Source organism: Pelobates fuscus, chromosome 2 (genome assembly GCF_036172605.1).
Source record: "Pelobates fuscus isolate aPelFus1 chromosome 2, aPelFus1.pri, whole genome shotgun sequence".
NCBI classification, from domain to species: Eukaryota; Metazoa; Chordata; class Amphibia; order Anura; family Pelobatidae; genus Pelobates; species Pelobates fuscus.
The window spans coordinates 443,333,333-443,357,709 of NC_086318.1; the positions used below are offsets into that span (position 1 = coordinate 443,333,333).

Here is a 24,377-nt window from a genome sequence, read left to right on the forward strand (position 1 = left end):
CAGTCTAATCTAGTACTGCCAAGTCCCCTTATCACTGCACAGTCTAATCTAGTACTGCCAAGTCCCCTTATCACTGTACAGTCTAATCTAGTACTGCCAAGTCCCCTTATCACTGTACAGTCTAATCTAGTACTGCCAAGTCCCCTTATCACTGCACAGTCTAATCTAGTACTGCCAAGTCCCCTTATCACTGCACAGTCTAATCTAGTACTGCCAAGTCCCCTTATCACTGTACAGTCTAATCTAGTACTGCCAAGTCCCCTTATCACTGCACAGTCTAATCTAGTACTGCCAAGTCTCTTTATCACTGTACAGTCTAATCTAGTACTGCCGAGTCCCCTTATCACTGTACAGTCTAATCTAGTACTGCCAAGTCTCTTTATCACTGTACAGTCTAATCTAGTACTGCCGAGTCCCCTTATCACTGCACAGTCTAATCTAGTACTGCCAAGTCCCCTTATCACTGCACAGCCTAATCTAGTACTGCCAAGTCCCATTATCACTGTACAGTCTAATCTAGTACTGCCGAGTCCCCTTATCACTGTACAGTCTAATCTAGTACTGCCAAGTCTCTTTATCACTGTACAGTCTAATCTAGTACTGCCGAGTCCCCTTATCACTGCACAGTCTAATCTAGTACTGCCAAGTCCCCTTATCACTGCACAGCCTAATCTAGTACTGCCAAGTCCCATTATCACTGCACAGTCTAATCTAGTACTGCCAAGTCCCCTTATCACTGCACAGTCTAATCTAGTACTGCCAAGTCCCCTTATCACTGCACAGTCTAATCTAGTACTGCCAAGTCCCCTTATCACTGCACAGTCTAATCTAGTACTGCCAAGTCCCCTTATCACTGCACAGTCTAATCTAGTACTGCCAAGTCCCATTATCACTGCACAGTCTAATCTAGTACTGCCAAGTCCCCTTATCACTGCACAGTCTAATCTAGTACTGCCAAGTCCCCTTATCACTGTACAGTCTAATCTAGTACTGCCAAGTCCCCTTATCACTGCACAGTCTAATCTAGTACTGCCAAGTCCCCTTATCACTGCACAGTCTAATCTAGTACTGCCAAGTCCCCTTATCACTGCACAGTCTAATCTAGTACTGCCAAGTCCCCTTATCACTGCACAGTCTAATCTAGTACTGCCAAGTCCCCTTATCACTGCACAGTCTAATCTAGTACTGCCAAGTCCCCTTATCACTGTACAGTCGAATCTAGTACTGCCAAGTCCCCTTATCACTGCACAGTCTAATCTAGTACTGCCAAGTCTCTTTATCACTGTACAGTCTAATCTAGTACTGCCGAGTCCCCTTATCACTGTACAGTCTAATCTAGTACTGCCAAGTCTCTTTATCACTGTACAGTCTAATCTAGTACTGCCGAGTCCCCTTATCACTGCACAGTCTAATCTAGTACTGCCAAGTCCCCTTATCACTGCACAGCCTAATCTAGTACTGCCAAGTCCCATTATCACTGTACAGTCTAATCTAGTACTGCCGAGTCCCCTTATCACTGTACAGTCTAATCTAGTACTGCCAAGTCTCTTTATCACTGTACAGTCTAATCTAGTACTGCCGAGTCCCCTTATCACTGCACAGTCTAATCTAGTACTGCCAAGTCCCCTTATCACTGCACAGCCTAATCTAGTACTGCCAAGTCCCATTATCACTGTACAGTCTAATCTAGTACTGCCAAGTCCCCTTATCACTGCACAGTCTAATCTAGTACTGCCAAGTCCCCTTATCACTGCACAGTCTAATCTAGTACTGCCAAGTCCCCTTATCACTGCACAGTCTAATCTAGTACTGCCAAGTCCCCTTATCACTGCACAGTCTAATCTAGTACTGCCAAGTCCCCTTATCACTGCACAGTCTAATCTAGTACTGCCAAGTCCCCTTATCACTGCACAGTCTAATCTAGTACTGCCAAGTCCCCTTATCACTGCACAGTCTAATCTAGTACTGCCAAGTCCCCTTATCACTGTACAGTCTAATCTAGTACTGCCAAGTCCCCTTATCACTGCACAGTCTAATCTAGTACTGCCAAGTCTCTTTATCACTGTACAGTCTAATCTAGTACTGCCGAGTCCCCTTATCACTGTACAGTCTAATCTAGTACTGCCAAGTCTCTTTATCACTGTACAGTCTAATCTAGTACTGCCGAGTCCCCTTATCACTGCACAGTCTAATCTAGTACTGCCAAGTCCCCTTATCACTGCACAGCCTAATCTAGTACTGCCAAGTCCCATTATCACTGTACAGTCTAATCTAGTACTGCCGAGTCCCCTTATCACTGTACAGTCTAATCTAGTACTGCCAAGTCTCTTTATCACTGTACAGTCTAATCTAGTACTGCCGAGTCCCCTTATCACTGCACAGTCTAATCTAGTACTGCCAAGTCCCCTTATCACTGCACAGCCTAATCTAGTACTGCCAAGTCCCATTATCACTGTACAGTCTAATCTAGTACTGCCAAGTCCCCTTATCACTGCACAGTCTAATCTAGTACTGCCAAGTCCCCTTATCACTGCACAGTCTAATCTAGTACTGCCAAGTCCCCTTATCACTGTACAGTCTAATCTAGTACTGCCGAGTCCCCTTATCACTGTACAGTCTAATCTAGTACTGCCAAGTCTCTTTATCACTGTACAGTCTAATCTAGTACTGCCGAGTCCCCTTATCACTGCACAGTCTAATCTAGTACTGCCAAGTCCCCTTATCACTGCACAGCCTAATCTAGTACTGCCAAGTCCCATTATCACTGTACAGTCTAATCTAGTACTGCCAAGTCCCCTTATCACTGCACAGTCTAATCTAGTACTGCCAAGTCCCCTTATCACTGCACAGTCTAATCTAGTACTGCCAAGTCCCCTTATCACTGTACAGTCTAATCTAGTACTGCCAAGTCTCTTTATCACTGTACAGTCTAATCTAGTACTGCCAAGTCTCTTTATCACTGCACAGTCTAATCTAGTACTGCCAAGTCCCCTTATCACTGCACAGTCTAATCTAGTACTGCCAAGTCCCCTTATCACTGTACAGTCTAATCTAGTACTGCCAAGTCCCCTTATCACTGCACAGTCTAATCTAGTACTGCCAAGTCCCCTTATCACTGTACAGTCCAATCTAGTACTGCCAAGTCCCCTTATCACTGCACAGTCTAATCTAGTACTGCCAAGTCTCTTTATCACTGTACAGTCTAATCTAGTACTGCCAAGTCCCCTTATCACTGCACAGTCTAATCTAGTACTGCCAAGTCTCTTTATCACTGTACAGTCTAATCTAGTACTGCCAAGTCTCTTTATCACTGCACAGTCTAATCTAGTACTGCCAAGTCCCCTTATCACTGCACAGTCTAATCTAGTACTGCCAAGTCCCCTTATCACTGTACAGTCTAATCTAGTACTGCCAAGTCCCCTTATCACTGCACAGTCTAATCTAGTACTGCCAAGTCCCCTTATCACTGTACAGTCTAATCTAGTACTGCCAAGTCCCCTTATCACTGCACAGTCTAATCTAGTACTGCCAAGTCCCCTTATCACTGCACAGTCTAATCTAGTACTGCCAAGTCCCCTTATCACTGTACAGTCTAATCTAGTACTGCCAAGTCCCCTTATCACTGTACAGTCTAATCTAGTACTGCCAAGTCCCCTTATCACTGCACAGTCTAATCTAGTACTGCCAAGTCCCCTTATCACTGTACAGTCTAATCTAGTACTGCCAAGTCCCCTTATCACTGCACAGTCTAATCTAGTACTGCCAAGTCCCCTTATCACTGCACAGCCTAATCTAGTACTGCCAAGTCCCATTATCACTGTACAGTCTAATCTAGTACTGCCAAGTCCCCTTATCACTGCACAGTCTAATCTAGTACTGCCAAGTCCCCTTATCACTGCACAGTCTAATCTAGTACTGCCAAGTCCCCTTATCACTGTACAGTCTAATCTAGTACTGCCAAGTCTCTTTATCACTGTACAGTCTAATCTAGTACTGCCAAGTCTCTTTATCACTGCACAGTCTAATCTAGTACTGCCAAGTCCCCTTATCACTGCACAGTCTAATCTAGTACTGCCAAGTCCCCTTATCACTGTACAGTCTAATCTAGTACTGCCAAGTCCCCTTATCACTGCACAGTCTAATCTAGTACTGCCAAGTCCCCTTATCACTGTACAGTCCAATCTAGTACTGCCAAGTCCCCTTATCACTGCACAGTCTAATCTAGTACTGCCAAGTCTCTTTATCACTGTACAGTCTAATCTAGTACTGCCAAGTCCCCTTATCACTGCACAGTCTAATCTAGTACTGCCAAGTCTCTTTATCACTGTACAGTCTAATCTAGTACTGCCAAGTCTCTTTATCACTGCACAGTCTAATCTAGTACTGCCAAGTCCCCTTATCACTGCACAGTCTAATCTAGTACTGCCAAGTCCCCTTATCACTGTACAGTCTAATCTAGTACTGCCAAGTCCCCTTATCACTGCACAGTCTAATCTAGTACTGCCAAGTCCCCTTATCACTGTACAGTCTAATCTAGTACTGCCAAGTCCCCTTATCACTGCACAGTCTAATCTAGTACTGCCAAGTCCCCTTATCACTGCACAGTCTAATCTAGTACTGCCAAGTCCCCTTATCACTGTACAGTCTAATCTAGTACTGCCAAGTCCCCTTATCACTGCACAGTCTAATCTAGTACTGCCAAGTCCCCTTATCACTGTACAGTCTAATCTAGTACTGCCAAGTCCCCTTATCACTGCACAGTCTAATCTAGTACTGCCAAGTCCCCTTATCACTGTACAGTCTAATCTAGTACTGCCAAGTCTCTTTATCACTGTACAGTCTAATCTAGTACTGCCGAGTCCCCTTATCACTGTACAGTCTAATCTAGTACTGCCAAGTCTCTTTATCACTGTACAGTCTAATCTAGTACTGCCGAGTCCCCTTATCACTGCACAGTCTAATCTAGTACTGCCAAGTCCCCTTATCACTGCACAGCCTAATCTAGTACTGCCAAGTCCCATTATCACTGTACAGTCTAATCTAGTATTGCCAAGTCCCCTTATCACTGCACAGTCTAATCTAGTACTGCCAAGTCCCCTTATCACTGCACAGTCTAATCTAGTACTGCCAAGTCTCCTTATCACTGTACAGTCTAATCTAGTACTGCCAAGTCTCTTTATCACTGTACAGTCTAATCTAGTACTGCCAAGTCTCTTTATCACTGCACAGTCTAATCTAGTACTGCCAAGTCCCCTTATCACTGCACAGTCTAATCTAGTACTGCCAAGTCCCCTTATCACTGTACAGTCTAATCTAGTACTGCCAAGTCCCCTTATCACTGCACAGTCTAATCTAGTACTGCCAAGTCCCCTTATCACTGTACAGTCCAATCTAGTACTGCCAAGTCCCCTTATCACTGCACAGTCTAATCTAGTACTGCCAAGTCTCTTTATCACTGTACAGTCTAATCTAGTACTGCCAAGTCCCCTTATCACTGCACAGTCTAATCTAGTACTGCCAAGTCTCTTTATCACTGTACAGTCTAATCTAGTACTGCCAAGTCTCTTTATCACTGCACAGTCTAATCTAGTACTGCCAAGTCCCCTTATCACTGCACAGTCTAATCTAGTACTGCCAAGTCCCCTTATCACTGTACAGTCTAATCTAGTACTGCCAAGTCCCCTTATCACTGCACAGTCTAATCTAGTACTGCCAAGTCCCCTTATCACTGTACAGTCTAATCTAGTACTGCCAAGTCCCCTTATCACTGCACAGTCTAATCTAGTACTGCCAAGTCCCCTTATCACTGCACAGTCTAATCTAGTACTGCCAAGTCCCCTTATCACTGTACAGTCTAATCTAGTACTGCCAAGTCCCCTTATCACTGCACAGTCTAATCTAGTACTGCCAAGTCCCCTTATCACTGCACAGTCTAATCTAGTACTGCCAAGTCCCCTTATCACTGTACAGTCTAATCTAGTACTGCCGAGTCCCCTTATCACTGTACAGTCTAATCTAGTACTGCCAAGTCTCTTTATCACTGTACAGTCTAATCTAGTACTGCCGAGTCCCCTTATCACTGCACAGTCTAATCTAGTACTGCCAAGTCCCCTTATCACTGCACAGCCTAATCTAGTACTGCCAAGTCCCATTATCACTGTACAGTCTAATCTAGTACTGCCAAGTCCCCTTATCACTGCACAGTCTAATCTAGTACTGCCAAGTCCCCTTATCACTGCACAGTCTAATCTAGTACTGCCAAGTCCCCTTATCACTGTACAGTCTAATCTAGTACTGCCAAGTCTCTTTATCACTGTACAGTCTAATCTAGTACTGCCAAGTCTCTTTATCACTGCACAGTCTAATCTAGTACTGCCAAGTCCCCTTATCACTGCACAGTCTAATCTAGTACTGCCAAGTCCCCTTATCACTGTACAGTCTAATCTAGTACTGCCAAGTCCCCTTATCACTGCACAGTCTAATCTAGTACTGCCAAGTCCCCTTATCACTGTACAGTCCAATCTAGTACTGCCAAGTCCCCTTATCACTGCACAGTCTAATCTAGTACTGCCAAGTCTCTTTATCACTGTACAGTCTAATCTAGTACTGCCAAGTCCCCTTATCACTGCACAGTCTAATCTAGTACTGCCAAGTCTCTTTATCACTGTACAGTCTAATCTAGTACTGCCAAGTCTCTTTATCACTGCACAGTCTAATCTAGTACTGCCAAGTCCCCTTATCACTGCACAGTCTAATCTAGTACTGCCAAGTCCCCTTATCACTGTACAGTCTAATCTAGTACTGCCAAGTCCCCTTATCACTGCACAGTCTAATCTAGTACTGCCAAGTCCCCTTATCACTGTACAGTCTAATCTAGTACTGCCAAGTCCCCTTATCACTGCACAGTCTAATCTAGTACTGCCAAGTCCCCTTATCACTGCACAGTCTAATCTAGTACTGCCAAGTCCCCTTATCACTGTACAGTCTAATCTAGTACTGCCAAGTCCCCTTATCACTGCACAGTCTAATCTAGTACTGCCAAGTCCCCTTATCACTGTACAGTCTAATCTAGTACTGCCAAGTCCCCTTATCACTGCACAGTCTAATCTAGTACTGCCAAGTCCCCTTATCACTGTACAGTCTAATCTAGTACTGCCAAGTCTTTTTATCACTGTACAGTCTAATCTAGTACTGCCGAGTCCCCTTATCACTGTACAGTCTAATCTAGTACTGCCAAGTCTCTTTATCACTGTACAGTCTAATCTAGTACTGCCGAGTCCCCTTATCACTGCACAGTCTAATCTAGTACTGCCAAGTCCCCTTATCACTGCACAGCCTAATCTAGTACTGCCAAGTCCCATTATCACTGTACAGTCTAATCTAGTACTGCCAAGTCCCCTTATCACTGCACAGTCTAATCTAGTACTGCCAAGTCCCCTTATCACTGCACAGTCTAATCTAGTACTGCCAAGTCTCCTTATCACTGTACAGTCTAATCTAGTACTGCCAAGTCTCTTTATCACTGTACAGTCTAATCTAGTACTGCCAAGTCTCTTTATCACTGCACAGTCTAATCTAGTACTGCCAAGTCCCCTTATCACTGCACAGTCTAATCTAGTACTGCCAAGTCCCCTTATCACTGTACAGTCTAATCTAGTACTGCCAAGTCCCCTTATCACTGCACAGTCTAATCTAGTACTGCCAAGTCCCCTTATCACTGTACAGTCTAATCTAGTACTGCCAAGTCCCCTTATCACTGCACAGTCTAATCTAGTACTGCCAAGTCTCTTTATCACTGTACAGTCTAATCTAGTACTGCCAAGTCCCCTTATCTTATCACTGCACAGTCTAATCTAGTACTGCCAAGTCTCTTTATCACTGTACAGTCTAATCTAGTACTGCCAAGTCTCTTTATCACTGCACAGTCTAATCTAGTACTGCCAAGTCCCCTTATCACTGCACAGTCTAATCTAGTACTGCCAAGTCCCCTTATCACTGTACAGTCTAATCTAGTACTGCCAAGTCCCCTTATCACTGCACAGTCTAATCTAGTACTGCCAAGTCCCCTTATCACTGTACAGTAAAATCTAGTACTGCCAAGTCCCCTTATCACTGCACAGTCTAATCTAGTACTGCCAAGTCCCCTTATCACTGCACAGTCTAATCTAGTACTGCCAAGTCCCCTTATCACTGTACAGTCTAATCTAGTACTGCCAAGTCCCCTTATCACTGCACAGTCTAATCTAGTACTGCCAAGTCCCCTTATCACTGTACAGTCTAATCTAGTACTGCCAAGTCCCCTTATCACTGTACAGTCTAATCTAGTACTGCCAAGTCCCCTTATCACTGCACAGTCTAATCTAGTACTGCCGAGTCCCCTTATCACTGTACAGTCTAATCTAGTACTGCCAAGTCCCCTTATCACTGTACAGAATCTAGTACTGCCAAGTCCCCTTATCACTGTACAGTCTAATCTAGTAGTGCCAAGTCCCCTTATCACTGTGTTATGGTACTTTTTAGCAGTAAACCAAAATGTTTAAATGTCTATCTGTTCCTGTCCAAATTAATAAAATTGAATTGCGTATATACGCTGAAGTAATTAAGTCTGACACACAAGGTTCAGGTTAAAATAACTTCGAGAAAATTTATTGGCAAGTGATTAAAAAGCGGGCGCGCAGGCCCTTTTAAGAGGCATTTTACGTCATCATTGATTATTAGAATATCAGCAAATAAACATCATTAATTGGATTAATTGTTAAGTGTCGGGATTAGTGTCCTCCTATCAATATTATTAATTGGCTCAAAAACTAAGTGGTTAGTCCCGTGCCCACCCACCAAGAGGTGGGATTGTTCTGGACACGGGTGGGGACAAGGGGGTCTTGAGCGTCATTTTACACGGTCGGTGATCTCAGGCCTCGTGGCCAGGTGCAAGGTCTCTTATGAATAGAACATTTCATTACTACTGTGTTCTCATGGCCTTCAAATTATACTATGTTGCAAGTTAAGGAAAAGTCAGCAATTTCTGTGTTAATCATGTCTTTATAGAAAATACAGTCTTTGTCTATTGTATTAGATGTGCTGGGAAATTCTGTCATGTAAGGTAGTTTTAAAATGAACAAGTTAGGTTATGAGGACAAAATGGAGGATTGAAGAAGTCAGGTTAGGAGGACAAAATGGAGGATTGTCACAGTATAAAGTTAAAATGGAGTTAGTACAATAATTCAATACAAGTACAATAAAGATTTTTAATAATCCCACATCAACTGTACAGTCTAGTCTAGTACTGCCAAGTCCCCTTATCACTGTACAGTCTAGTCTAGTACTGCCAAGTCCCCTTATCACTGTACAGTCTAATCTAGTACTGCCGAGTCCCCTTATCACTGTACAGTCTAATCTAGTACTGCCAAGTCCCCTTATCACTGCGCAGTCTAATCTAGTACTGCCAAGTCCCCTTATCACTGTACAGTCTAATCTAGTACTGCCAAGTCCCCTTATCACTGTACAGTCTAATCTAGTACTGCCAAGTCCCCTTATCACTGCACAGTCTAATCTAGTACTGCCAAGTCCCATTATCACTGTACAGTCTAATCTAGTACTGCCAAGTCCCCTTATCACTGTACAGTCTAATCTAGTACTGCCAAGTCCCCTTATCACTTTACAGTCTAATCTAGTACTGCCAAGTCCCCTTATCACTGCACAGTCTAATCTAGTACTGCCAAGTCCCATTATCACTGTACAGTCTAATCTAGTACTGCCAAGTCCCCTTATCACTGTACAGTCTAATCTAGTACTGCCAAGTCCCCTTATCACTGCACAGTCTAATCTAGTACTGCCAAGTCCCCTTATCACTGTACAGTCTAATCTAGTACTGCCAAGTCCCCTTATCACTGTACAGTCTAGTCTAGTACTGCCAAGTCCCCTTATCACTGCACAGCCTAATCTAGTACTGCCAAGTCCCATTATCACTGTACAGTCTAATCTAGTACTGCCAAGTCCCCTTATCACTATACAGTCTAATCTAGTACTGCCAAGTCCCCTTATCACTGTACAGTCTAATCTAGTACTGCCAAGTCCCCTTATCACTGTACAGTCTAATCTAGTGCTGCCAAGTCCCTTTATCACTGTACAGTCTAATCTAGTACTGCCAAGTCCCCTTATCACTGTACAGTCTAATCTAGTGCTGCCAAGTCCCCTTATCACTGTACAGTCTAATCTAGTACTGCCGAGTCCCCTTATCACTGTACAGTCTAATCTAGTACTGCCAAGTCCCCTTATCACTGTACAGTCTAATCTAGTACTGCCAAGTCCCCTTATCACTGTACAGTCTAATCTAGTACTGCCAAGTCCCCTTATCACTGCACAGTCTAATCTAGTACTGCCAAGTCCCATTATCACTGTACAGTCTAATCTAGTACTGCCAAGTCCCATTATCACTGTACAGTCTAATCTAGTACTGCCAAGTCCCCTTATCACTGTACAGTCTAATCTAGTACTGCCAAGTCCCCTTATCACTGTAAAGTCTAATCTAGTGCTGCCAAGTCCCCTTATCACTGCACAGTCTAATCTAGTACTGCCAAGTCCCCTTATCACTGTACAGTCTAATCTAGTACTGCCAAGTCCCCTTATCACTGTACAGTCTAATCTAGTACTGCCAAGTCCCCTTATCACTGCACAGTCTAATCTAGTACTGCCAAATCCCCTTATCACTGCACAGTCTAATCCAGTATTGCCAAGTCCCCTTATCACTGTACAGTCTAATCTAATACTGCCAAGTCCCCTTATCACTGCACAGTGTTATCTATTACTGCAGAGTCCCATCAATTACTGCACAGTGTTATATATTACTGCAGAGTCCCCTTATTACTGAATAGTCCCATCTATCACTGCAGAGTCCCATCTATTACTGCAGAGTCCCATCTATTACTGCAGAGTCCCATCTATTACTGCAGAGTCCCATCTATTACTGCAGAGCCCCGTCTATGACTGCAGAGTCCCATCTATTACTGCAGAGCCCCGTCTATGACTGCAGAGCCCTGTCTATTACTGCAGAGCCCCGTCTATTACTGCAGAGCCCCGTCTATTACTGCAGAGCCCCATCTATTACTGCAGAGTCCCATCTATTACTGCAGAGCCCCGTCTATTACTGCAGAGCCCCGTCTATTACTGCAGAGCTCCATCTATTACTGCAGAGCCCCGTCTATTACTGCAGAGCCCCGTCTATTACTGCAGAGCCCCGTCTATTACTGCAGAGCCCCGTCTATTACTGCAGAGTCCCATCTATTACTGCAGAGCCCCGTCTATTACTGCAGAGTCCCATCTAGCAAAGCAAAACTCTATCAATGATTGTAGAGCCTGATCTCGGGAGGGGCACTTGTAGATTATTTAAAAAAAAAAATCCTGGCACAATAACCACTACAGCTCGGTGTAGTAGTTATGGTGCCAGTAGTGCCAGGATCCCACCCCAGAGTAAGTAGTCATACCGTTTAAGAACAGTTTGACAACTTACCTGGGGTCTGCTGGGATATAGGGCATAGGAGAAGTGGTGTGTGTTAGGGGTGAAGTGTGTGTGAAAGGTGCAGTGTGTGTGTGTGAGCGGTGAAGTGAGTGTGAGTGCGTAAGGGTGACAGTGTGTGTATGGGGGCACTGTATGTATGTGTGGGGCAGTGTGTGTATGTGGGGCACTGTGTGTATGGGGGGGTCGTGTGTGTGTGTTTGGGGCAATGTGTGTATGGGGGCAGCAGTTTGTGTAGGGCACTGTGTGTGTATGGGTGTGCAGTGTGCAGGGCAGTATGTGTATGGGGCAGTGTTTGTGGGGCAGTGTGTGCATGGGGACAGTGTTTGTGGGACAGTGTTGTATGGGGACAGTGTTTGTGGGACAGTGTTGTATGGGGACAGTGTTGTATGGGGACAGTGTTGTATGGGGACAGTGGTTGTGGGGCAGTGTGTGTATGGGGGCAGTGTATGTGGGGGCAGTGTGTGTATGGGGGCAGTGTTTGTATGTGGACAGTGTGTGTATGGGGTCAGTGTGTGTAGTGTTTGTATGTGGGGCAGTGTTTGTGGGGCAGTGTGTGTATGGGGTCAGTGTGTAAGGGGGAAGTGTGTGTAGTGTGTATGGGGCAGTGTTTGTGGGGCAGTGTGTGTATGGGGATAGTGTGTATATGGGGACAGTGTGTGTATGGGGACAGTGTGTGTATGGGGACAGTGTGTGTATGGGGTCAGTGTGTGTATGGGGTCAGTGTGTGTATGGGGTCAGTGTGTGTAGTGTCTGTATGGGGTCAGTGTGTGTATGTGGGGCAGTGTGTGTAGTGTTTGTAGTGTGTGTATGGGGGCAGTGTGTGTATGGGGGCCGTGTGTGTATGGGGTCAGTGTGTGTATGGGGTCAGTGTGTGTATGGGGTCAGTGTGTGTATGGGGTCAGTGTGTGTATGTGGGGCAGTGTGTGTAGTGTTTGTAGTGTGTGTATGGGGGCCGTGTGTGTATGGGGGCCGTGTGTGTATGGGGGCAGTGTGTGTATGGGGTCAGTGTGTGTATGGGGGCAGTGTGTGTATGGGGTCAGTGTGTGTATGGGGGCAGTGTGTGTAGTGTGTGTATAGTGTGTGTATGGGGCAGTGTATGTGGGGCAGTGTGTATGGGGGGGAGGGGAGGAGGGAAGGGGGGCTTTTTTAATAAATAAAAACAAAAAAAAATGTATTTAATGAAATATATTTATGCCCCCCCTCCCTTCTTACCTTTATTGAGGAGGAGGGGGACATTTCTGGATCCCTGGTGGTCCCAGTGGGGAATCCCTGGTGGTCCAGTGGTTCCAGTGAACTCTAGCCCGCGCTCCAGGGCTAGAGATCACTCTCGCGAGATTTGGAGCGTTGCCGTGGTAACCGCGGCAACGCTCCAAATCTCGCGAGAGGAGGACCCGGAGGAGCTGCTGGTAACAGCTCCCGGGTCCTCTCTCCCTCCCCTGCCGGCTGTCAGCACAGTGCCAGCGGACCGGGGAGGGAGATCACTGATCACTCTCCCCGATCCGCAGGCACATTGCAGGGCTGGCGCTTGGGAATGCCAGCCCTGCACTAGCCGGCAGGGGGGAATCTCGGGGGGGGGGGGGCAATTGCCCCGTTGCCCCCCCCCCTGGATCCGCCAATGCTGCAGAGTTTATTTATTAATGTAGAACCTCACAGTAGAGTTACATAGTAACATAGCTGGAAAGAGACTTGCGTCCATCAAGTTCAGCCTTCCTCACATTTGGTTTTTGCTGTTGATCCAAAAAAAGGCAAAAAAAACCAACAGTTTGAAGTACTTCCAATTGTGCAACAAATTAGGAAGCAATTCCTTCTTGACCCCAAAATGGCAGTCAGGTATCTCATTGGATCAAGAAGGTATTACCCCACTAATTAGAAATTATATTGATTTATTTATTTTTAATTTTATTTTATTCATAAAATATTTTACCAGGAAAGATACATTGAGATTTCTCTTGTTTTCAAGTATGTCCTGGGTCCACAAATAATTGCATTGATACATTAGGGTACAATTAAATATAAAAACTATATTATTACACAATATATACAGAATGTAACATAGAACAGGTAGGAAATATATAATCAACCATGACATGGGCATTCTGTTTTGAGGTATGTAGAGAGGGATCTCTTAAAGGACTCTAGGCATGGGGAAGATTTGAAAGTGTGCGGGAGGTCGTTCCATAATTGCGGTGCTCTGTAGGAGAAGGAGGATCGGGCTGCTTTCTTTTTGTATTGAGGTAGACTAAGCAAAGTGTTGGTACTGGATCGGAGGTTGTAGGAGGTGGGATCAGCCGGGGAGAGCATTCTGCTCAGGTAGGGCGGGAGCTTCCCAGAAAAGCTCTGGATCCCCGTATGTTATGTTTTTCAAATATTTATCCAATTGCTGTTTAAACATCTGTAGTGACTCTGACAAAACCACCTCTTCAGGCAGAGAATTTCACATCCTGATTGTTCTTATTGTAAAAAACCTTTCCTTTGCCTTAGACTAAATCTCCTTTCTTCCAGTCTAAATGTGTGACCTTGTGTCCTATGTATAGCCCTGTTTATGAATAGAGAGAAATTAGTCTGATCTATTACTGCAGAGCCCTGTACATCACTCCACAATCCCATCTATCACAATAGAACTTTATCTGAGCTCTGTTATACCCTCAGACACATTACTGGGAGTATTATTCCTGTGGAGCTCTGTTATACACTCGGACACATTACTGGGAGTATTATTACTGCGGAGCTCTGTTATGCACTCAGACACATTACTGGGAGTATTATTGCTGTGGAGCTCTGTTATACACTCAGACACATTACTGGGAGTATTATTGATGTGGAGCTCTGTTATACACTCGGACACATTACTGGGAGTATTATTACTGTGGAGCTCTGTTATACACTCAGACACATTACTGGGAGTATTATCGCTGTGGAGCTCTGTTATACACTCAGACACATTACTGGGAGTATTATTGCTGTGGAGCTCTGTTATACACTCAGACACATTACTGGGAGTATTATTGCTGTGGAGCTCTGTTATACACTCAGACACATTACTGGGAGTATTATTGCTGTGGAGCTCTGTTATACCCTCAGACACATTACTGGGAGTATTATTGCTGTGGAGCTCTGTTATACACTCGGACACATTACTGGGAGTATTATTACTGCGGAGCTCTGTTATGCACTCAGACACATTACTGGGAGTATTATTGCTGTGGGGCTCTGTTATACACTCAGACACATTACTGGGAGTATTATTGCTGTGAAGCTCTGTTATACACACAGACACATTACTGGGAGTAGTATTGCTGTGGAGCTTTGTTATACACTCAGACACATTACTGGGAGTATTATTACTGTGGGGCTCTGTTATACACTCAGACACATTACTGGGAGTATTATTGCTGTGACGCTCTGTTATACACCCAGACACATTACTGGGAGTATTATTGCTGTGGAGCCCTGTGATACACTCAGACACATTACTGGGAGTATTATTGCTGTGGGGCTCTGTTATACACTCAGACACATTACTGGGAGTATTATTGCTGTGAAGCTCTGTTATACACCCAGACACATTACTGGGAGTGTTATTGCTGTGGAGCTCTGTTATACACTCAGACACATTACTGGGAGTGTTATTGCTGTGGAGCTCTGTTATACACTCAGACACATTACTGGGAGTATTATTGCTGTGGAGCCCTGTGATACACTCAGACACATTACTGGGAGTATTATTGCTGTGGGGCTCTGTTATACACTCAGACACATTACTGGGAGTATTATTGCTGTGAAGCTCTGTTATACACCCAGACACATTACTGGGAGTGTTATTGCTGTGGAGCTCTGTTATACACTCAGACACATTACTGGGAGTGTTATTGCTGTGGAGCTCTGTTATACACTCAGACACATTACTGGGAGTATTATTGCTGTGAAGCTCTGTTATACACTCAGACACATTACTGGGAGTATTATTGCTGTGGGGCTCTGTTATACGCTCAGTCACATTACTGGGAGTATTATTGCTGTGGAGCTCTGTTATACACTCAGACACATTACTGGGAGTATTATTGCTGTGAAGCTCTGTTATACACTCAGACACATTACTGGGAGTATTATTGCTGTGGAGCCCTGTTATACTCAGACACATTACTGGGAGTGTTATTGCTGTGGAGCTCTGTTATACACTCAGACACATTACTGGGAGTGTTATTGCTGTGGAGCTCTGTTATACACTCAGACACATTACTGGGAGTATTATTGCTGTGGAGCCCTGTGATACACTCAGACACATTACTGGGAGTATTATTGCTGTGGGGCTCTGTTATACACTCAGACACATTACTGGGAGTATTATTGCTGTGAAGCTCTGTTATACACCCAGACACATTACTGGGAGTGTTATTGCTGTGGAGCTCTGTTATACACTCAGACACATTACTGGGAGTGTTATTGCTGTGGAGCTCTGTTATACACTCAGACACATTACTGGGAGTATTATTGCTGTGAAGCTCTGTTATACACTCAGACACATTACTGGGAGTATTATTGCTGTGGGGCTCTGTTATACGCTCAGTCACATTACTGGGAGTATTATTGCTGTGGAGCTCTGTTATACACTCAGACACATTACTGGGAGTATTATTGCTGTGAAGCTCTGTTATACACTCAGACACATTACTGGGAGTGTTATTGCTGTGGAGCTCTGTTATACACTCAGACACATTACTGGGAGTATTATTGCTGTGAAGCTCTGTTATACACTCAGACACATTACTGGGAGTATTATTGCTGTGGGGCTCTGTTATACGCTCAGTCACATTACTGGGAGTATTATTGCTGTGGAGCTCTGTTATACACTCAGACACATTACTGGGAGTATTATTGCTGTGAAGCTCTGTTATACACTCAGACACATTACTGGGAGTATTATTGCTGTGGAGCCCTGTTATACTCAGACACACCAACAATATGGAGCTCCTAGAAAAGAGAGAGATTAGAAAAGAAAAAAAAGGGATTTGGGCCCAAAATAGGGAACGTCCCTCCGAAATAGGGACACTTGGGAGGTATGCATTGGGTTCACTAACTGTGACACATGAATGTTGAGAGAACGTTATTTGTCATTGTCACACAGTTACTGGATAGCAATGAGAACCCTCTATGAGCCGGGGTTCTGTAATGTAACCTGTGCTATTTAGTGGTCACCTCTTAAGATAATGAAGGAAGGTTCCCCCGGCCTGATGGTCACTCTGCAAAGCGGGGATAATTCTGTGTAAAAGCGGATTGCTGCAGATCTTCTCCATGAAGCCCACGCTTCCCTTGTCAGGATATTGCTGTGGAGGTCTAACCTGGGGAAAGGAAGATTATATGAAGTAAAAAAAAAAAATGTAGCAAAAGAAAACTAAATAAAAAATATCACTCAGCAGCCAACGGAAATCGACAAATGGCAGAAAACCAAAATGTAAGAAAGAGATGCTCAAACTGCAAGTTCCACTTCATATAAACAGGATAAAACCAAATAGCTTTCCTGATATTCAGGTTCAGATCTGCCACTGGGCTGCTGCCTACAGGTATCTGTCCACTAGAGGTGCTTTTCCTGGCTACAGAAAGATTTTTACTTTAGATGGATTTTGATTTATTTCATTTTGCTACGTGGTCCTTGCAGTTGACTTTATTTGCTTTGGTAACAACAGATGTATTTCTTGGCTCTTCCAGATTACGGAACAAACAGAGAGCTGGATTATTTGTGGGGCGGTAGAGGGGTCTGAGAACCTTCTGTGTTTATAGGCATCGGAGATGTCAATCAGACCCACTAACATTAAATCTCAAATTCAATAAATAGCGAAGCTGGCCGGCAGATTTCCATGATATCAAAAAAATGAACAAGTAAGTGCAGACTAGTCTAGAGGAGAACAAACGTAGTGTAAAAAGTATGACAATCAGAACAGAATTCTGCACATTTGGACCAGGAAACGTGTATCAATTCATCTGCTGGTAGGATTTGGTTGCAGAATGAATGAAAATTATTTTCTTTACGTTTAAGTGTAATTATATATTATCCAACCCCCCCAAAAAAAACAACCACAGTGGTTAGAAAACAAATGAGCAGGAGAACCTCTTCCTGTTTCCCGAGGTGGTAGGCGTGGGATTTTAGGTCACCATGTTTACATTTTGTCTTTAGTGGACATTCACAAGATTTCAAAAGCATCTTCATCACGGGGCTTCTGCTATTGTCTAAGTCTCAAATTGGAGAATTTCAATTTATCCCCAAATATATTAACCCATTTATCTTTGTACTATACCATTTATATAGATCTGCGCCCTGTGTGGGGTATGATCTGCGACTGCCACCCAGCGAGTGTGGGAGAAGCTAAGTCCTTCTGGGGTTTAATAGATTTCCTCTCACTGTAACCTTGTGACTGAAGTCAGAATGATCACAAGTTTCTGAAGATCTTACCTCGCTTGGGATTTCTTTCTGTTTCCTGTCTGGGTGAGCCACTGTGTCTTCGAAGCTTAGTGATTCCCTCTCAGAGATTGACATGCTATCCTGCGATGTCAGGAGAACCTTTCTATGGCCAACCTTGTTCCTGAAACACAGACACATGTTGATGGCTTCGCTTATCGAAAGATAGGGATTACGTGAAGAATATCACAGACATTTAAATGCATTTGTTTCATCTTAGCACATTATTATTGCAATAATGTTTTTTTTAATTTAAATTTATATAGTTTCTATATTGTATATTGTATATATATTGTATTGGAAGGGAAACAGAGGAATATTGAAAATTTATAACTGAAAGCATTTTTCATGCCTCCAACTGCAGGTCAGCATTAATTCTCCTGTGGTTTCCATCACAGGCCTACCATGGATCCCACCACAGTTCTGCCCTGGATCCCGCCTGCCATGGATCACGCCTTAGACCTGCCAAGGGTCCCACCACAAACCTGCCAAGGTTTCCACCACATACATACCAAAGATCCCACCAGAGAGCTGCCCTGGTTCTCCCCTTACACCTGCCATGGATCTCACCATAGACCCGCCCTGGATTCCACCACAGACTTATCATGGATCCCACCAGAGACCCACCATGGATCTCACTATAGATTTTCCATGGATCCAACTATAAACTTGCCATGAATTTTACCATAGATCTGCCATTCATCCCACCACAGACCTAACATGGATCCCACCACAGATTTGCCCTGGAATCCACCATAGATCTACCATGGATCCCACCACAGACCTGCCATGGACCCCACCATAGATCTATCTATGTACCTGGCTGACACTCAGTATCCAGTTTTTGGTGTACGGCTGCTCCTCACCATGACGTGTTTGTCTCTTACTATAGTAATAGTTTGATCTTATTTGATGTCTTTTACTTTGACTTACAGCCCACCAGTGCTTTACTTCATTGTCTCCTGCGCTAGTAAACAGGACATAATATTCTTTGAGTAGCTATCCAACCCCCGGAGGATATATTTTTTAGGAGAAGAGTCACCCAGTGTAGGGTCCCTTTTCTAATGTCCTTTCCTTAAGGGCATATGTATGGTGAGACTGCTGTAAATCACCAAAACACCAAATTTCCTAATCATCTGATTTTACCAGACAGAGATAACGAGAGATACAGTGTAGGAAAGTCCCATAGATCTATACTGTCTCTGCCATAGGATGGAGGGGAGATTAGCCGAAAATAATGACAGTCACCTACTTCCAGTCTTAGCAGTCTGCCACACTCCAGCACACACTCTCACAGATCTTACTGTTACTCAGCCGAATTATACACATTTTATTGAACGTGAAGGCAGAGTTGCTCTACTGAGAATCAAACCTGCAGCACTGAGGTTTGAACAAGTACTACATCTGGTGAATTATTTCTACCATATTTGTTTCTTTTCTTAGTACAAAATACTGGCACTAAATTGTGGGAAAATGTTCTAAGAATCAGGTGAACAGTAGACATGTTTATTGAATTTAACTTGTAATTGCTACACTTTTAGATCTCTGCCCTATAATGTAGGCTATTATATGACCGTGCGTATATCCATACAGCCTTCCACTCACGCAGCCAATATTCAGTCCATTGCTTATGAAACTATGATTCCTCTGGCAACAGATTTAAGCAGCAATAATTGTCTTGTGCTCTGGAAATAGACCTTTAACTCAGTGACTGTAATGTGGTTGTGACTTACTGGGCCAGCTGAGACCTCCGCTGGTGGATGATAAATCTGGGGACCCAGTAGGAGCGCAGTCGTCTTAAGGCGTCATAGTGAGACCTTCTGAAGGCTTGAAATGTTGGACCCCAGATCTGCTGAGAAAGCCGGATCTGCTCCTGTTTGTAAAACCAGACAGAGCATCAGTAACTAACTTGGACGATTCAAAGGGACAATAATATCATGTTACTACATCATACATATAACAAACTACGTCATTCAAATTAAAAACTACATCAAATAAATAACAAACTGTATCAAACATATAATAAACTACATCAGACATATAACAAACTACGTCATTCAAATAAAAAACTACATCAAACAAATAAACTACATCAAACATACCATAAACTAAATTATATAAATAACAAAATACATCAAACAAATAAACTACATCAAACATACCATAAACTAAATTATATAAATAACAAAATACATCAAACAAATAACAAACTACATCAAACAAATAAACTACATCAAACATACCATAAACTAAATTATATAAATAACAAAATACATCAAACAAATAAACTACATCAAACATACCATAAACTAAATTATATAAATAACAAAATACATCAAACAAATAACAAACTACATCAAACAAATAAACTACATCAAACATACCATAAACTAAATTATATAAATAACAAACTGCGTCATTCAAATAAAAAACTACATCAAATAAATAACAAACTGCATCAAACATATAATAAACTACATCAGACATATAACAAACTACATCAAACAAATAAACTACATCAAACATACCATAAACTAAATTATATAAATAACAAACTACATCAAACAAATAAACTACATCAAACATACCATAAACTAAATTATATAAATAACAAACTACATCAAACAAATAACAAACTACATCAAACATACCATAAACTAAATTATATAAATAACAAACTACATCAAACAAATAAACTACATCAAACATACCATAAACTAAATTATATAAATAACAAACTACATCAAACAAATAATAAACTACATCAAACAAATAACAAACTAGATCATACAAATAACAAACTAGATCATACACATAACAAGCTACATCATACATATAACAAACTACATCAAACATACAATAAACTACATCAAACATAACTAACTAGATTATACAAATAACAAACTACATGAAACATACAATAAACTACATCATACATATAACAAACTACGTCATTCAAATAACAAACTACATCATACAAATAACAAACTTCATCAAACATAACAAACTACATCACTTAATTCTACGCCCTCTTTCATAAGTACAGTTGAAATCATGTAAGCTCACTGAGCAGGCCCTCAACCCCTCTGTTCCTGTGCGTCCATTTGTCTGGTTACAATTACGTATCTGTTAGTCCACCCATTGTACAGCGCTACGGAATCTGCTGGCGCTATATAAATAATAATATTATAATAATAATAATAATTAGTTGTGACAGCCTTTCCTCCTATTTACTATTAAGTGAGAGATTATTTAGAATCCTGTACCTGGCATTCCGGACTTAGATACACGTGGTACTTGCTTTGGATGCGCCTAGAAGGAATGAAAGTCAGATGCAGTTATACCTGGATTGGTTACTGGGCTGGCAATACAAGGGACCCAGTCACTAACCCTGCTTTACCTGAACAGGTGAGCACACATGTGTCTGGATTCTTCTGGGTTCTCACTGGTTTCAAGGTCTCTGGAGAAATCTTTAAACTCTTCACATTCAACCCAAAACTGGAAGAGATGGTCTCCTAATGTGTTCTGTAGGAAATCTCTGAACCTCCTCATTCCTTCTCTCTTTAAAGGAAGATGAGATGGATTTGAGTATGACTCTAAATACAGTCAATACAAACGGCAAGAGGGCACCATGAAAGATTTAGTATTACATTAATTAGCCTGAGTAAAAATAAGGTTAATTATCTTAATTAATCATTTGACATGATTGTAGTAGCCCCTAAATAATTGTAGATTATGTTAACTTTAGTGTACCTATAATCTCAATTTTATTAATGACAGGAGGCGAGTATTTGCTTAAGCCTCTTTACACTCCACAGCAGCACAGAAAACAACCAATCAGAAAAAAAGTTATGTACTATAAAGCTCCCCTCCCCATGCATCATTTCCTCTTTCAAGCTGCGACAAAAAGAGATAAAAAGGCAGAAAACATAATGGGGAAGAAACGAAGTCCTAGATACGATGAATACAACAATGTCCACCTAATGTAAAATAATGGGGGGGGGGGCACCTATTGTCCTCTCCCGGGCCCCCACCCCTGAGCAGTGGGTGGGGGCCCTAAATCAGAATAAGGGGGACGACCTAATGTCCCCTGAGCGGCGGGTGGGGGCCCTAAATTGGAATAAGGGGGACACACCTAATGTCCTCCCCCTGGCCCCCACCCCTGAGCGGCGGGTGGGGGCCCTAAATTGGAATAGGGCGGGGACCTAGTGTCCTCCCCCCTGGCCCCCACCCCTCCGCGGCGGGTAGGGGCCCTAAAAAAAATGTGTCCCCCCTCAGGTGACTAGGGGTCCCCAAACCCCTAGTCACCCCCTCCCCCCAATAAAAATTATCCCCCTACCTACCCCCCTCACCCTAAAAATAATGAGGGGGGGCAGGTAGGCAAGAGGATCCGGCTGCCGGGTACTTGCGTCCGACCGCAAGTACCCCGGGTGCCGGCAGGCTCGCAAAGGAGCTCGGGGGATCAGAGGAGGCAGCCAGGTGGCTAGTCTCCTGAAACCCCGAGCAGAACACTAGTAGCCCACGGTAGAAAGGGCGGGAAATAGCAGAAGGGTGAGATAGAGTGGGTGGAGGGGGGAAAGGGCAAAAACAAAGGGAGAGCAAACCGGATAGGTATCTCCAGGGACCCCCATAAACCACCACAATGTAAAGGAAAATCTCCCCAAGTAGAAGACAGGGGAAGCAAAGAAGAACCAAAAGGCACATAAATCCCAAAAGCTAAGCATAATTAATATAAATCAAATTTAAATCACAACAAAACATAATCAATCCCAATAAATCATAATCAATCATAATTAATCCTAATAAATCATAATTAATCTCAAAACCCCTAACTAATATAGCAGGAGGCAGTGGTACTCTGACCTGTACTCATGCGGAGCAGCAAAGAAAGAGGAAATGATGCATGGGGAGGGGAGTTTTATAGTACCTAACTTTTTTCTGATTGGTTGTTTTTCTGTGCTGCTGCGGAGTTCTAGTAAAGAGAGACTTAAGCAAATACGAAGCCTCCTGTCATGTTATAAAATATATATAGATATACAATATATACAATAATATAGATGGTCACAGATGTATCTGCAGAGATATAAATGGAAAAGCAATCATAGTGCAGCTGTATAATTCTCCATTTTAACTAGTATACAAGTGCACACTAACAATTTTAGAGCCTCACAAAGCTGGCTCTGGCTGTACAGGCATGTAGATAAAGATTATCTCGGCATGACCCTCGGATTTCCACCACATCTGCAAAAAATGGGGATGATCCAAAGGGGTGCAGTAGTAAAAGAATTTATTTAGCCACATAGATAAAATAATAAACAGAAAATTGGAACAAAAATGTCCTTAGTAAGGATAGTCCCAAAAGTCTTAAAAGCACAACGCGTTTCGGCTGTTATTGTCTTCTTCCAGGTGCATAAGTTGTTTCACTCGTCCTGGTACTGGTGTCAATAATTTGCTGGTTAATTCTGCCCATTTGTTTGATTCTGTTCTTAAGGGTCACGTGACAACTTTGTGATGTGCGGGCGTCACGTCATCGCCCCCCGTGATGTCGGCACGAGTTCTCCTAAGTCATGTGACAACTTCCTTACGTCCCGGCGTTACTTATTCATCATCAGTGACGTTGGGTTCTATGAGACTTTAGACAAAATGTCAAATGTCTTACTTGTAGACATGGACTAGAAACAATAACACATGATATAGATACAGACATATACAATATACAGAAATAAAAACACAATATGTGTAGGAGGAGATCCCTAAGTAAAAGAGAAGTATATAAGTTAATCAGAAAAAGCAAAACAAATATGACGTATTTGAAATAACCAAAACCACTTGAAATAAGAAAAAAATAAGTATAAAATTAACCACACCAAAAAATCTATAATATGAGTAGAAATGGATTTAAAACACATATAAAATTGAACATGTAAAAAATACATAGAGTAAATGGTTTTTTTTTTTATTACGTTTTTTTCATATTAAAGATACCATTTCAAAATCAAAGTTTAAACTATGGGGTGACAATGTTTCTAGGTTGAAGATGCACTTCATCTCGTTTCTTCCTAATGAAGCGGACATGTCACCTCCCCTCCAGTGTCTATCAACCCTCTGTATCCCATAGAAAACCAATAGACTTGGGTCATTGTTATGGTGTTCTAGAAAGTGTTGTGAGACACTGTGCTTCATACAACCTCTTTTTATGTTGTATATATGTTCCCGTATTCTCGTTTTAAGGCATCTCGAGGTTTTACCCACATATCGATACCTGCATGGGCACACGAGATGAACATATATGACATTTTTGGAATTACAGTTAATAAATGAGCCAATTTTGTAATTTGCTCCAGTAACTACTGATGTAAATGTCTCCCTCTTTTAGTTTTCTATTTTAGATGTGGTGTAACCCATGCA

General features: G+C 42.7%; 1 protein-coding gene across 1 annotated transcript in view; it reads right to left on the reverse strand.

Annotated features, from left to right (window-relative positions):
* The window catches only part of LOC134586452 (uncharacterized), a 73,568-nt gene that overhangs the window by 1,937 nt on the left and 47,254 nt on the right, over positions 1-24,377 (reverse strand). The window contains exons 8-12 of the mRNA XM_063441967.1: positions 21,370-21,530; positions 21,236-21,281; positions 19,703-19,842; positions 17,964-18,093; positions 16,712-16,854 (exon numbers count right to left, since the gene is read on the reverse strand). Of these exons, the coding sequence (XP_063298037.1) occupies positions 16,712-16,854; positions 17,964-18,093; positions 19,703-19,842; positions 21,236-21,281; positions 21,370-21,530 (620 nt within the window). The remainder of the gene's footprint in view (positions 1-16,711; positions 16,855-17,963; positions 18,094-19,702; positions 19,843-21,235; positions 21,282-21,369; positions 21,531-24,377) is intronic.